This window comes from Diadema antillarum, unplaced genomic scaffold (assembly GCF_040938485.1).
Source record: "Diadema antillarum isolate AM-2024a unplaced genomic scaffold, OU_Dant_1.0 seq00001692_RagTag, whole genome shotgun sequence".
NCBI classification, from domain to species: Eukaryota; Metazoa; Echinodermata; class Echinoidea; order Diadematoida; family Diadematidae; genus Diadema; species Diadema antillarum.
The window spans coordinates 185,025-199,638 of record NW_027272386.1 but is presented as its reverse complement, the minus strand read 5'-3'; the positions used below and the strand labels follow the sequence as shown (position 1 = coordinate 199,638).

General features: G+C 39.7%; 1 protein-coding gene across 1 annotated transcript; it reads right to left on the bottom strand.

Moving 5' to 3' along the window:
* Window positions 1–2,906: 2,906 nt before the first annotated feature.
* LOC139711716 (L-asparaginase-like) lies at window positions 2,907–13,070 on the bottom strand. The gene is made up of 5 exons (XM_071623575.1): window positions 12,995–13,070; window positions 12,291–12,396; window positions 10,527–10,863; window positions 3,787–3,972; window positions 2,907–3,056 (listed from the first exon to the last, which is right to left on the bottom strand). The coding sequence occupies exons 1-5, from the start codon at window positions 13,068–13,070 to the stop codon at window positions 2,907–2,909; spliced, it is 855 nt and encodes a 284-aa protein (XP_071479676.1).
* Window positions 13,071–14,614: the final 1,544 nt, after the last annotated feature.

Below are 14,614 nucleotides of genomic sequence, written 5' to 3'. Positions count from 1 at the left end.
CCCATGTGCGGACCTATGCATGCCTTATATTCACATGTTTATTTTTGGCGAGTACAGTATAGTAGATTGATCATTATAGGTCAATGATATTGATTATCATCAATAATATGTACCCCTCATTTGTATTGGACATTCTGCGCTCCATATCAGTATATTATTCTGTTATAAATGTGTCTTATATCTGCAATGACGACGAATGGATTTTGTATTGTATAGGTACTGTGAAAAGATTACATATCTTAAATTCTGATGAATTGTTTTTGGCATAAATTGTCAGAGATAATTAGTTAAGTGTTGTTTTGCTTTATGTATTGTATTTGGGGAAGTTTTCATACCTGGATTTTTTCTTTGATTTTTTGTATTTTGTATTAAGAATTTGAAGTACATTTTTTTTTTCCTCAGGCATCCTTACAGTACATGACCCAGCTCCTTCAGAAGGCTTAAAGAATTACATGTTTTTTTCCTGTAAAATTGAACATATTTATCTATAATGATATTCTTTTGTTAAATATGCCAAATAGAAACAATAAAACAGAGGCAAAAGTTTCAGAGGGTTGAAATGAGATGAACCTAAAGATTGCAAAGGTTAAGATTTGGTGGTTTGCTGGCATCTTAGACTCATCCTCTTCCTCATCGCCACTATCATAATCATCATCAACATCATCAACATTGTCATCATCATCATTTTCATCAATATTGTCATCATCATCATAATCACCATCATCATTACCATTGTTATCATCATCGTCATCACTATGAATTATACCACAGAGGTGAGAGGAATACTATATGTATATCATATATTTATATAAAGTAATTATTTGTGGGCCGGTTATGTCCATTTTGATCTTCCCCCTTTGTATTGTTAATTATGTATATTCATAGGATCTATATTTTTGCATTATGTATTTATCATTATGTATATTTTCCCGTTTTTTTCTATAATATTGGATGTGAAATAATTACGATTATGTTGGGTGGATTTAATGCAATTCATTGGTAGTGAATTTCGGTAGATTCGTATAATTGAACGAATGATTAGAGTTATTTGTGTGTGTGTGTGTGTGTGTGTGTGTGTTTCTTAGGTTAAATTTATGCTGATATAAGTTCATTTTAGCGGTTTTTTTTTCTTTTCGTCCTGAAACAGCTGTTCATGTATCATGTTTGTGTGTAAATGTACTTGTATACATGTATATATTTGTGTAACTGTCAATTGTGGTGTGATGGACCGGGTCCACTGTATTTCTTTCCTTGTACTTACCTGCCTGTGGGCAGGTAGTATCCTAGGAATATTCATCACATGCTTTAATTTGCAATTGAAATAAAGTATGTTATATATATATTTCAACATCAGCGATGTATCTTAAATGACACAATGCCACTACAGAGGAAGACCAATATTTTCTTTTAAATTTCAAGAAAAACTGGTTACAATCAGGTAAAAAAAGTAAGTATTTATTCATCAACATTAGATGTGCAGTATCGTACATGTGGCGTCATTAAATCGTGTAGGCCACGGAGTGCGATCTCAGACTCGGGTTGATCCATGAAAGACTTGATATGATCAAGTGTGATAACTCTTTGATCATTATTATGATCAAAGAGGTATCACACCTTTTTATTAGGTATTCAGGGTTTGCTTTTCGTTCTTCTTACAGAGTCGCTCATGTCAAAGCTATTCCTGAATAATGAATCATTATGTATCCTGCGCTTTTGCGCATTCCTACTGTTACCTAACTATGGGTGCGTTTATCAACTCCTTTTCTCGGCAGAAACAGGTTTTCCAAACAGCTTTCAAGGAATTTTTACGAGTTGATAAACGTAAAGCTGTTTTGAAAGCCCTTTCGGAAAGCATTTTAGAAAGCCGCAAATTTGTGGCTTTCCAAACAGGTTTCTTAAACAGGTTTTCAGAAACCTGTTTGTAAAAGCCTTTTGAAGTTGATAAACGCAAAGCTGTTTTGAAACGGCTTTGTAGTATTGTACTGCGGTTACGAACAATGCACGCCTTATGGACCTCTTCTCCTCGGGTCGAATTGCCGGCGCAATGTAGCTGTGCAGTGACAGGCCAGTTATCGTGTTCGCGGAGAGAGTTGATAAACGCAACTATTTTGGAAGCCGTTATGATAAAGGGCTTTGGAAACGGCTTCTGAAAGCCGTTTAAACAGAGGACGTTTAAACGCAGCGAAAGTCTCATGCCGCCACTCAGAAATATTTGAAGTATGTGGTAAACTGGAGCTGCGTCACAGATAGGAAGACAATTGATTCATGTGGCATGGCATCATAACTCGTCACTCTCAAAGGAACATCTATATGTCTTTATGATGGTAGTTGCTTTTCGCCGTCCCTTCTTAGAAAACAAGCGGCACATTAATAGTACAGGGCTTTGTAAAGGGCTTTGGAAAGGGCTTTGGAAAGGGCTATGGAAAGGACTTTGGAAAGGGCTTTGGAAAGGGCTTTGGAAAGGGCTTTCGGAAGCCGTTTAAAAAAGGGGAAAGTTGATAAACGCAGCCTATGTTGGTCGGATGACGAGGAATCTACCAACCATATTACAGGTGGCTAATTCGTTCTGTTCTGATGTATTTTATTTGTTTTTCTTGCTTTTTTGCTCTCTTTTCCTTTACGTTCATTTCCTTTCTTTCATAATTTTTGTTACTAGGTTTTTTGTTTAACAAGACCAACATTTTCATCTAGGGACCTATACATCACAAGCTCTGCTTTTTCAGTAGGTCCCCCACATTTCATGTTTATAAAATTGTCTTCTCTTGTATTCTTTGTAATTACGACGCTTGGTCCAGTCTAAAGTTCAATCGATTTTATCATATTATTTTTGTTTTAGATGTGGAACAATGAAATCAGATCAGATCAAATCAAATCAATTCAAAAACTCCTTGAAATATATGATCAAACTACTGAACCGTCATCTCTCCCCGCAGGCTACGTTTGAGGTAAGCCTCGCGTTCTGAGCCTGTGAAGTTTTGGATGACGTAATCAAGTTTGGTGAGCGCCGCCTCTGGTGTGATGTCAGAGAGGGGTATTACCCCTGCCTCTATCAGGACCTTAATAAACCAAGATAAAACATCGAACAAAATTTGATAAGCAAACTCACGGATCAACAGAATTTAGATCGATCCTGATAAACGCGAATTAAACATGTTTAAGAACGTGTACAAAACAATAACAATGCATGGTTTTCTCATCTTACATAAAAAATCAGAGTCACAAAAAAAAAAAATCTAATTAATTTCTCAAATAAAGTCATGCTCTCAACTCTAGGTTTTGTTTACTAGTGTCTCCTTTACTCAGTAGTCATCTAGGTGAGTGGTCTACCGATCTTTAAAGGCATAATTTACCATTTGCAGATGAAACAAAAATCCAGCATTAAAGCGTCAAAATCGTTCTAAAATGTGCGTTAGGGATAGAAACAGCCAATGTAAAAATTTGAACTAGTTTAATCAATATTAAGTATTGTTAAATATTAAAATGTGAACAAAAGTTATAACAAAAATGTTTCCAGACTTAACCGTATGGTTTAATGAGAAAAATAGTGATATTTCCTTATAACATTATTTCAGGCTTTATTGCAAAAAAATTATATGGTAGGATGTTTTGTGATACAACTGACCTACACATATGCATCAAAAGTGATATCTTGAACATTTTTTTTTTTTTTAATCACTGCTCCGAAAGGAAAACAAGACCTTTAAGATCACTTTTTTTTCTGGCCTGATCTTATTCTAAGGCGGGTGTTAAGCCCCTACAATGTATTTCTGTCAAACCAAGACTTACTTGTCCGGTCTCGTAAGCCGGTGTGACTTGTCCGTTAGGACACTGGGTGCAGTTCACGATCAGTGTGCCGCCCTCAACGGCCTCTTTGATAGCATTCAAGATGTCTTTGCGGTCTGATGGAAAGTTTCCCGCGCCGTACGTCATAAACACAACGCCCTTGATGTCAGTCTGGAGATGTGCCTTCACCTGTTCAATGTTCAATCGTACAAAAACATTTTCAATATTGAATAGACATTCATCAAGCAATTGAATTTGATTTTCACTTCCCGGTTGAGCACACTCGCTAAAGGCAAAGATTTTAAACAATAGATTCTCAACGTTTTTCAAACCCGAGGCCCACATTGGCTCCTACAAACTTTATTGAGGCCCAGTAAGATTGAATATGAATATTCATTTCATTTTTCGCGGCCCACCAGCGAGAGCTTCGCAGCCCACTGGTCGAGATTAAGTGGGGCCTTAGAGTATAAAAAAGAATACACGTCTCAGTGGCGGATCCAGAGGGGGGGCGCAAGAGGCGCACGCCCCCCTTTATTTATCGTAAAAAAAAGAAAAAAAAAAGAAAAAAAATGAAATGAAACCCGGAGGTGCCACCAGAAATATTAGTTGCCCCCCCCCCCCCTCCCCCTTTACAGAATTCCTGGATCCGCCCCTGCGTTTGCGGAATAACCATCATTATTCGGGGTAAGGGTGGCGTGACACTGTCTCAAAATTGACACAAGACGGCAATACAAATATGGACTTTTCAATTATTTTGTGTGAAGTTGGCCCGGAACTTGGTCAAAGCCAATCAGCAGCCGAAGCAAATACGACGCCTACTGAAAGTTACACGATGGCACCCGAACAACACACGAAGGCTACACGAAGATGTGAAAAGGACAAACGAGTCTACATGAATTTGACGATTTTATCACCGCTCACAAAGTTGCTACAGGAGCCTGAAAAACTCCACCATCCATACGATGGCTTAAGTTGCCTTCACGAATGACCCAATGTTTATACGATCAGCGGCTAATTGGAACATTTCCTTTATCCTGTGTTCATCTTTGGTCAATTTCGCGACAGTGACGCCTACATAACGGAATCATATCAGTGATTAGTCTGTTTAATATTGCCTTGGAATTGGAATTAAACAATGGAGGATGAAGGACGGTGCCAAAGTGATCATACATCAAGTAGCCCTGGTTTACAATGTACTGTCTGATTCGAACTTAGGAAATACTACGTTTTGGTATCATTCTGTCCCATGGAGTACAGATCTATGCTATTGACATTGCTGTTCAAGAATGAAATTCAAAAGAGGTAAAAGTTTAACAAAAAATACATTCATGATTTACGAATGTTGGTACATAATATGAATATACAAATGTTTTTTTAACATATCCCCTTTCTTTTGGTATTATATAGGTCTAAATATCCTTACTTTCTTTAAGCGCCAACAAAACCCCAATATGTCATCCCGATTACATCAGTACACATGATAATTATGTACACTTTGAATCACGAGCTCAAGTAGATGTTGTTAGTACACTGCAAAAAGTCCGGTGTTAAATAGTGAACACCGAGCTGGTGTTATATTTTCGGTGCTCATTTATGGTGTTAAATTAACACCTCCGGGTGTCATTTCCAAATTTTAAACTGTTTTTTGAAGAGTTTCTTAGTAACTGCACTTTTTGTTGATTTTTAATTTAAACAAGACGATCAAGAATTTTACATTAAAATACTAGATTTTTGAAAAAATGTGAAAATAAATTTACCCCAAAGTAACACCAGCTGGACCAGGTGTGGTCTCTTATTGAAGCTGGACGGGTGTTAAACCATTGATATTAACACTAACAGATATCAAATCAACACCATGTGGTGTCATTTTTTAATTAACACCAGTACAGTGTCAAAATAACGATTATACAGTGTCAAATTAACACCACAAAGTGTCAGGTGAACACTTTTCAACACCATCACAGTGCATTTTTAACACCTGTGGGTGTGGTCCTTTATTGAAGTTTGATCGGTGTTAGGCCCTAGATTTAACACCCGTGGTGTTAAATCTAACACCGATGTTTTTACAGTGTAATTATTGATGTTCCTGTAGTCACCTTGAGTGTTGGTGCCCACGAAGGCGAGTGGCGGGAAATTCGGGGATCTGAAGGCATCCAGTCTGCAGCAGGAGAATTTCATACTTCGGTTGCCACGGATCAACTTGCCGTTAAAAAATAGAGTGACCTGAATGATAGAGGGCGTAACGTACATCGTGGTTGATGAGTTTGTGGGAGTGTACTTGAACGGTGACGCGAGGGAGGAAAAATGGTCGTATACCTCCCTTGGTGGGTGTTGGGGTGGGGATATATTGTCATACTTTAATTCATTTCGATCATAAATTATCTTCATATTGGGGAAAAATCTATGATCATGCATAGGCTGAAATTTTCATGATCACCAAGAGATATGATTTACGAAGAATTTTGTTCGACATAATTTTACTATATGATAATCTTATATTTTATTCTTATAAAAAAAAAAATGTAGCGTGGGGATTCACGGGAGGCCCGATTTATTCGCTGTCCATCGGGGAACATTCGTAAACCACGAACAGCACCGGTCAGCTGATATGTGCATCGAAGCATACTCTCATCGGTATTACACGGTCCACTCCAGTTGAAATTCTACGGTGTAGATTTACTTATAGCCAGAGAGCTAGCGACTACTCAATTTACCCCATCAAGCCCAAAAGGTTTGACCCCTCAGAGTTGCTGGGGCCACCCTCCTCATTAACAAAATGCGCGTCAGCCTGGTCCCGGAGGGCGGCTTCCGCCCCCAGGGACCCCCCGAAAAGGGTCCTTGGCGGGTGTAATTTAGGGCCTACCCCATGGAGCCCATGAACCAAACTTGGTCTAAAATAATGTCCTATGAGTGTACATCATTAAAAAAAAAAAAAAAAAAAAAAAAAAAAAAAAAAAAAAAAAAAACTGACAAAAAATCTGGTCGGGAAAGGGGTAGCCAGACCGCTAGTTTATAGGCACAAACCCTTGCTGGTTGTTTAGCTGCCTGCGTCAAGACTACACTTTGCCATAGGCCCTGTACTGTAGCGTCTCCCAACAGTCCAAGGGACAGTGTAGTTTGCAGGCACAAACCCTTGTTGGTCGTAATAGGAGTCTGCATGTGCCAAGACTAATACACGTACCACTGCACTGCAGCCTTGAGAAGCTACAACACAGGGCGTATGGGGCAGTGCCGAAGTGGTGCATACAGTAGTCTTGGCGCAGACTCCTCTACGACCAACAAGGGTTTGTGCCTGCAAACTAGGGACAGTGCCAGTTGAGTGCATGTAGTATAGTCTTGGTGCAGACTCTGTTACTCCCAACAAGGGTTTGTACCTGCAAACTACCCGGTATACCCTGGGACCCAGGGTAGTTTGCAGGCAGAAATTGACCAGGCACAATAGAACACGAACACACATACACACACACACACACACACACACACACACACACACGCAGGCACATACGCTCACACATTCCTTCATGTAAATACATACCGGTATGCAAAAAAATGTCACATATAGGGTATACAGACATGATACCTTGCACATGATAAATGTCAGACCTACTTTAAGAAGTTCATACCTTTTGATTATTTTACATGGATGCTATCAATGGACATTTCAGCAGGGACACTAGAGAGAATTTAAAATTTGTGTGAAATTGTGTCATGTTTTACTGGCCACACAGGCTGCTTATCCTATACAGTGTATCTATTATAATATGTATATGCCACAAATAGTTTTTTTCAAATAATGCTAAAAAAAAACCTTCGTTGTCTACTATACAGTATGATGTATGACTTGATGTGTAATTGCCACTGTTAATGGCAACTAAATCATAAGCATGAACTAAATTGTAGCTGTATGTGACTCCCTGAAAGTTTATTTTCTTTCTTCTTTTTTTTTCGGGGGGGGGGGGAGGGGAAGGAGTATACAACTGAGTATCTCATAAATGAGTAGTTGACCAAAATGCTGATATAAAGAGAACACAAAAAAAACAGTCACTGCACATCCTCTGGGCATGCATGCTATAGTTAAACGGGAAAAAAATGAAGCTAGCGTTTCATTCAGTTGGTAATTTGACGTTTCAACTTTGTGAGTAATGTCCAGGGCTAATGGCAATCATAAACTATGTTTGCAGTATGTGACACCACAAGTTGAGTTTTGTTTGTGTGGGGCTGGGGAACTGAAGATAATGTATCTCCAGAAATAAGCAGAGACTCCAACCCCAATCACCTTCTGATCTGGAGATTCTCCCGCCCGAGACCCCTAGCAACGGCGGGAGACTCCAAGTTGATGTGTGCGAAGCGCGAAGTTCCTAGGGTTCTAGATGTTCTGTGGTGCTATCTAAGGCTTATTTTTTTCAACATACGATATAGCAATAAGTAAGAAATCCTTTCCACCGGAAGACACAGACCCAGGGCGGGAGAAATCAAATCTCAAGCGGGAAAACGGGAGATTTTGCAAAAATGGGCTTTCGGCGGGAGATCTCCCGTCGAAAACGGGAGAGTTGGAGTCACTGAATAAGGAGTTGACAAAATTGCTGATGTAAAGAGAACACAAGTTAGATCAAGTTCACACTCTCAGCCTGCATGCTTCAAGTATATTCAAAGGGAGCTATAGTCAATGCTTCAACTTGTTGTGTACTGACCAGGGTCAATGGTAGTCTTTGCAGTATGTGACACCACATGTTGAGTTTTGTTTGTGTGGGGCTGCGGAACTGAAGATAGTGTATCTCTAGAAATAAGGTGTTGACAAAAGTGCTAATGTAAAGAGAACACAAGATCAAGTTCATACTTTCAGCCTGCATGCTGCACGTATATTTAAAGAGAGCTTTCTAGTCAATGCTTCAACTTGTGTACTGACCAGGGTCCATGGCAGTCTTTGCAATATGTGACATCATAATTTGGGTTTCGTTTGTGTGGGCCTGGGAACTTAAGGCAAAGTATCTCCAGAACCCAGAAGTATGCTGAAATATTATTCCAGAACCCAGAAGTTTACAAAAGTGCTGAAATATTACAGCATTCTGTATGTTTTAAGGAAGTTCAGCAATACATGTACACAGTCTATGTAGAACACCATAATTATGTGTAAAGATGTATTATTGTCCAAAACAATGAGGTGACATGCACTACTGAGTTTGAGAATTGATGGATATCATTTCTGATTTTTTTTTTTTTTTGTAATACGTAAAGGGTGGTTTTTTATCAGCCAAAACCTAAAAGAATTCTCATTTTAAGATTTTCAAAAGTATCATGTATGGATTGAGACTTGGAATTTGCATTTTAAATGCAAAAAAAAAAAAAAAAGTCAGAAAAGGAAAAACTCCAAGCTGTATCCGACATTCTGTTATTAACATGAACTTTATCAAAGTTATGTTTAATGCACTGATGATGATATGGTTTACTTCAATGTGTTATACAAATGGCCTTAAGTGCTTCTGTGGTTGGTCTGAAATTGAAGTGTACTCACAATGAAAGGTTTATTTCAGCATTTTCTGAAAAGCTCCAATTGTGTCTCATAAGGTGAATACATAGTAAAGGACAAGTAGACGATGGGGCCGGTAAAACATGATACAAATTCACACAAATTTTAAATTTTCTCTAGTGTCCCTGCTGAAATGTCCATTGATAGCATCCATTTAAACAATCAAATGGTATGAACTTCTTATAGAGCTGACATTTATTGTGTGCACGGTATATCCTGGCTGTAGAACCTATGTGACATGTTTTGTATACCGGTATGTAAATTTTACATAAAAGGAATGTGTGAGCGTACGTGCGTATGTGCGTGTGTGTGTTTTTTTTTTTTTTTTTTTCTATTGTGCCTGGTCAATTTCTGCCTGCAAACTACCCTGGGTTCCAGGGCATACTGGGCAGTTTGCGGGTACAAACCTTTGATGGGAGTAACAGAGTCTGCGCCAAGACTACTACATGCACTCAACTGGCACTATCCCTCAGACTGTTGGGAGACGCTACAGTACAGGACCTATGGCAAAATGTAGTCTTGATGCAGACACCTGAACAACCAGCAAGGGTTTGTGCCTACAAACTAGCAGTCTGGCAACTCCTTCCCCGACCAGATATTTTGTCAGTTTTTATATTTTTATGATGTACACCCATAGGGCATTCTTTTAGACCAAGTTTGGTTCATGGGCTCCGTGGGGTAAATTACACCCTCCAAGGGCCCTTTTCGGGGGGGGGGGGGGGGGGTCCCTGGGGGCCCAACCCGCCCTCCGGGACCAGGCTGACGCACATTTTGTTACTGAGGAGGGTGGCCCCAGCAACTCTGAGGGGTCAAACCTTTTGGGCTTGATGGGGTAAATTGAGTAGTCGCTAGCTCTCTGGCTATTACACAGAGATCAGCGGCAAAGCTGTATACAGTTCGTTACGGGGAATCTCGAATAAATCTGAGCCTTGCCAGCCTTCTCACTCCGTGGTATCCCTTACAGGGTCTTTAATGAAAGGAGGAAATTACACAGAATATCTTTCAAATAAAAGACTAGCACTTTACCGAGTGTGTGATCGGGTTGGGCAATATAAGTTCATACTTTCCTTCATTATCTTGTCTTCAGATTTTGTTTGAAAAACGGTATATGATTAAGTATAGATTGAGATCATTTTTTTTTTTAAGCTGGTGTAATGAAGTGTTCTTAAATGTATTCTGTATCAATGATTATGACCACCTTTCGTCTTCGCCTTACCTCAGCTATCACCAAGCCATCCTCAGGCCGAGAGTAGCTGGCCATGGCAAGGGCGCCCAACATGTTGTTCTCTCCATCGCTGCGGAACTCGGATAGCGGAATCTGCGAGCCAGTGATGACAACAGGCTTGGAGAGGTTGTCGAGCATGAAAGAAAGAGCCGACGCCGTGTAGGCCATCGTGTCCGTGCCGTGTAGGATCACGAACCCGTTGAAGACGGTGTAGTATCGTAGGATATCCTCTGCCATGTGCACCCAGTCCGCGGCGGCGATGTTACTCGAGTCCTTGATAGTCTCCCACTCCAACATGCTGTAGAGAATGTGGCTGCCATCCTGGTTTCTATGGATACCATCACAACGGTGAAGAGTTTAAGCATTATGACGTAATCTCCACAAGACCCTGACAAGTTTACATTATTGGGGTTATCCCACGAGACGGACATCCACGAGTCATACAGCCCACGAGAGTCCATGAGTCATATAGCCCACGAGTCATCTCGACCCATGGGTCCAACATTATAGGCAAGCAAGGCACACGAGTTCGATACTATAGGCAAAAATGGGCCAACGAGTTCGACATTACATCACCGGGTTTAATGTGTCGGTCTCGTGGGCTTTGTTTGCCTTATAGTGTCGGACTCGTGGACCTTGTCAGTGCCTAGTGGCGGAATCATGGGCCTTTAAATCGTTTGCCTAGTGTCGAGTTCATGGGCTGTATGACTCTTGGTTGTCGAATTCGTAAAGTGCAGCATCCACATTATTGGCATCTTAAACGGTCAGAAACATCTGTCGGTTAGGCTCTACAGAAGTCATTCGTAAAAGTGCTTCCCCAATAGCTGTTAATGGTGATAATAATGCCAATGTTTTATAATCATCATTAATTGAATCGTCATTAAGTTATCAGTCATAACGAAATAATTTCCGGCAATGCACATTACATGTTTGATTAGAATGTAATATATGTATTTACCTCACTGTGATTATTGTGTTATCTTGACTCGGAAAGAGTTCAGGGAGAGGTAAGTTAAAGGACAAGTTCACCTTCATAGACATGTGGGTTGAGTGAATGCAGCTATATTCGTAGAACACATCAGTGAGAGTTTGAGCAAAATCGGACAATCCGTTAAAAAGTTATGAATTTTTGAAGTTTCTGCTCAGTCACGGCTGGATGAAAAGACTACTATAGCTTGTGATGTCACATTAGTACAACGATATAAAGAAAGAATAAAGAAAATTCAACATATTTCCATTTTTCTCGCATAACAAAAGAACACTCAACTTCTCTCTTTCAGAAGGCAGGGGGAATAATATTACCCTTAACATACGTCAGTAGCAAGTCAAAGAACTGTGCACTTTATTCAAAAAGTAAAGTTTTGTGAAATTCTCTCTTTATTTTCCTTATATAGTTGTACGCATGTGACATCATTATACTGTAGTAGTCTTCTCTTCCAGCAGTGACTGCGCAGATACTTAAAATATTCGTAACTTTTGAACGGATTGTCCAATTTTCCTCAAACTTTCACTGATGTGTTCTACTAATATTGCTGCATTCTCTCAATCCTTATGTATATGAAGGTGGACTTGTCCTTTAAGATAGGATGACTATAGACACAGTCAAAGTGAAGTTGAATTTATCGAATCCATGGTATGCAGATTAGTATTAGATATCCTCTATTTATTGTCTGAAAAGATCGAAAAATATCAGCCCTTTTTGTAATGACATTGACATCCTTATCAGGTATCGGTTGAGGTATTGAGGGTAATTACATGAGATCAAAAGTGCTGAGGCCCTCGATACTGTCCGCTGGCTTGCCGTACACTGTGGGCGTTTTGCTAATGAAGTCTGGCAAATAGTGTTTCACTGGCACCAAGACTGCAAACACGGAGGAGAAATATTCATTTAGTCAAGGACATCTGTACGACTGCATCTACACACAAACACACACACACACACACACATACACACACATTCACACACATACACACACATACATACACACACACACACACACACACACACATGTATGCATGCATACATCTATGTAATTGATATATTGCATTGCAAACGCCATATTCATGTTTCACTGCTAATACCGCCGTGCATGTTAATTTATATCAGATTGCTGTTGGTGTTGGAGTGCATGCTAATCTATGTAATATCGCTGTGTTTGCTTTATCATGATTTTGTTCAAGTTTTATTACAGTTGGTTGCTTTTCGTTATGTTGATTTCCAAATGCCCTGAAGGAGACCCGTCAAGATGTCGAAAGCTGATGGCATTAAAAACATTAAACTAACGCTACGTCCGATGGCTACTTCTTCCAAAGCGGCACAGTTAAAGAGAGAGAGGGAGAGAGAGAGAGAGAGAGAGAGAGAGAGAGAGTGAGAGAGAGAGGAGAGGGAGGGAGAGGGGGAGAGAGAAAGAAAGAGATATAATGTACTAAGCAGAGAAGAGTGTTTCCTATTGACTCACCTCCATTCACTTTCTTCATCCCAATCGTTCCCCCAGTGTAGATGACAAGAATCTTAGGAGTTTCTTTGGTTTCCATGGTTACACTGTTCACTGCGGCAGTCATCCCAATATTGCGCCTCGTAAACTTACTGTTTAAAACAAAATATCAATTAAAGATACTATTTGAACGATAAAGGTGGTTAATTTTACGTCGACTATCTCATACTCAGTAACTCTTGCGATCTTTATACACAGATTCAATTAAAATGACAACATTTCATTCATTTCATTTTATTCATTTCATTTCATTTCATTTATTAAGTTCCACACATATCACATTTGTGACATACATCTAAAGATCAATGACTAGTAACAGATAATTTGAAAATTCAGTGTATACAGACTTTAAATAATATTTCATGATACAAAATGGATTTAAATCAGTCTAGAGTATGTCACACTCATATTGGATAATTAAGATTATGTGAGGGGAAACCACAGAAAAGCAGATGCTTAATTGTACGGGTAGATCCCCAGAAAAAAGTCAAACATAATCACTCACACACACATACACACACTGCACGCACGCAAGTGCATCTAGATAAGCATGCGTGCACACATAAACACACAACATAGAGAACAGAAAGAGAAAACACCAACAAGACTGTCATAGGGACAGCATCAAGAGAAAATAATGTGGCTGCTTGTGTGATGGGCTGTGGCAGACTAGTTTGCAGGCACAAACCCTTGTTGGTCGTAAAGGAGTCTGCGCCAAGACTACTACATGCACCACTTTGGCACTGTCCCATAGGCCCTGTGTTGAAGCTTCTTGGGAGAGGCTGCAGTGTTAGTTTGCAGGCACAAACCCTTGTTGGTCGTATAGGAGTCTGCATGCGCCAAGACTAATACACGCACCACTACACTGCAGCCTCTCCCAACAAGGGTTTGTACAGACTTATAAAAACAGTTTCTCACGGTGAAAATCAGACTCCACCCTCTACCGCTATGATTGGTTGCTGTCTGATGTCCATCACCATCTCCGGGGGACGACTGACTGGCATGCTTCCATACCAGATAATTGGAAGGCAGATAAGGCAGATATCAGATATCAGAGCATGTCAGTGGATATTCCAACTGCTGCATGATCGCCCCAAAGGTAATACTAAAACAACACTGGCTCCAGACATCAATGGGCAAACACTAAATTTCAATGGATGTAACTTTAAAACTAGATCTAACGTTAGGTGCCTATTTGGATCAGTTGACCATGTCCTCCGCACTCCTTGTCGGTCAACATTACTATACTAGCCTAACACTAGGTTACAGTGTGTTTTTAGTGGAGTACTACTATTGACAATGTGTACCCATCATATTTTTCCTCCTTTGCCAATTCTGTACCATGTTGATGGAGTGACATTGAATGATAAATGGCTCGGGTCATGAGTAGGCTTAACTTAAAGCCAAGGAACACCAAACCCGACAATATAATTTTGGCATTATTTTAAGGCACTTAACAAAGTGTTTTTTTTTTCGTTTTTCTTTGTTTGTTAATTAGTTTGCTCTTCTTTTTCTTTTCTTTTTTTTTTTGTTTGGGGGGGGGGGGGGGAGGGTTTTAAGGCTCCCAAGTCATGGGCCATTCCA

What these genes read in the sequence shown, in the direction of transcription:
- LOC139711716 (XM_071623575.1), bottom strand. Translation starts at nt 13,070, where the DNA reads ATGGAAACCAAAGAAACTCCTAAGATTCTTGTCATCTACACTGGGGGA. An exon ending in GATGAAGAAAGTGAATGGAG is followed by an intron (nt 12,397 to 12,994) that starts GTGAGTCAATAG and finishes CCGTGTTTGCAG; the next exon opens with TCTTGGTGCCAGTGAAACAC. An exon ending in CGGCTTACGAGACCGGACAA is followed by an intron (nt 3,057 to 3,786) that starts GTAAGTCTTGGT and finishes TGGTTTATTAAG; the next exon opens with GTCCTGATAGAGGCAGGGGT.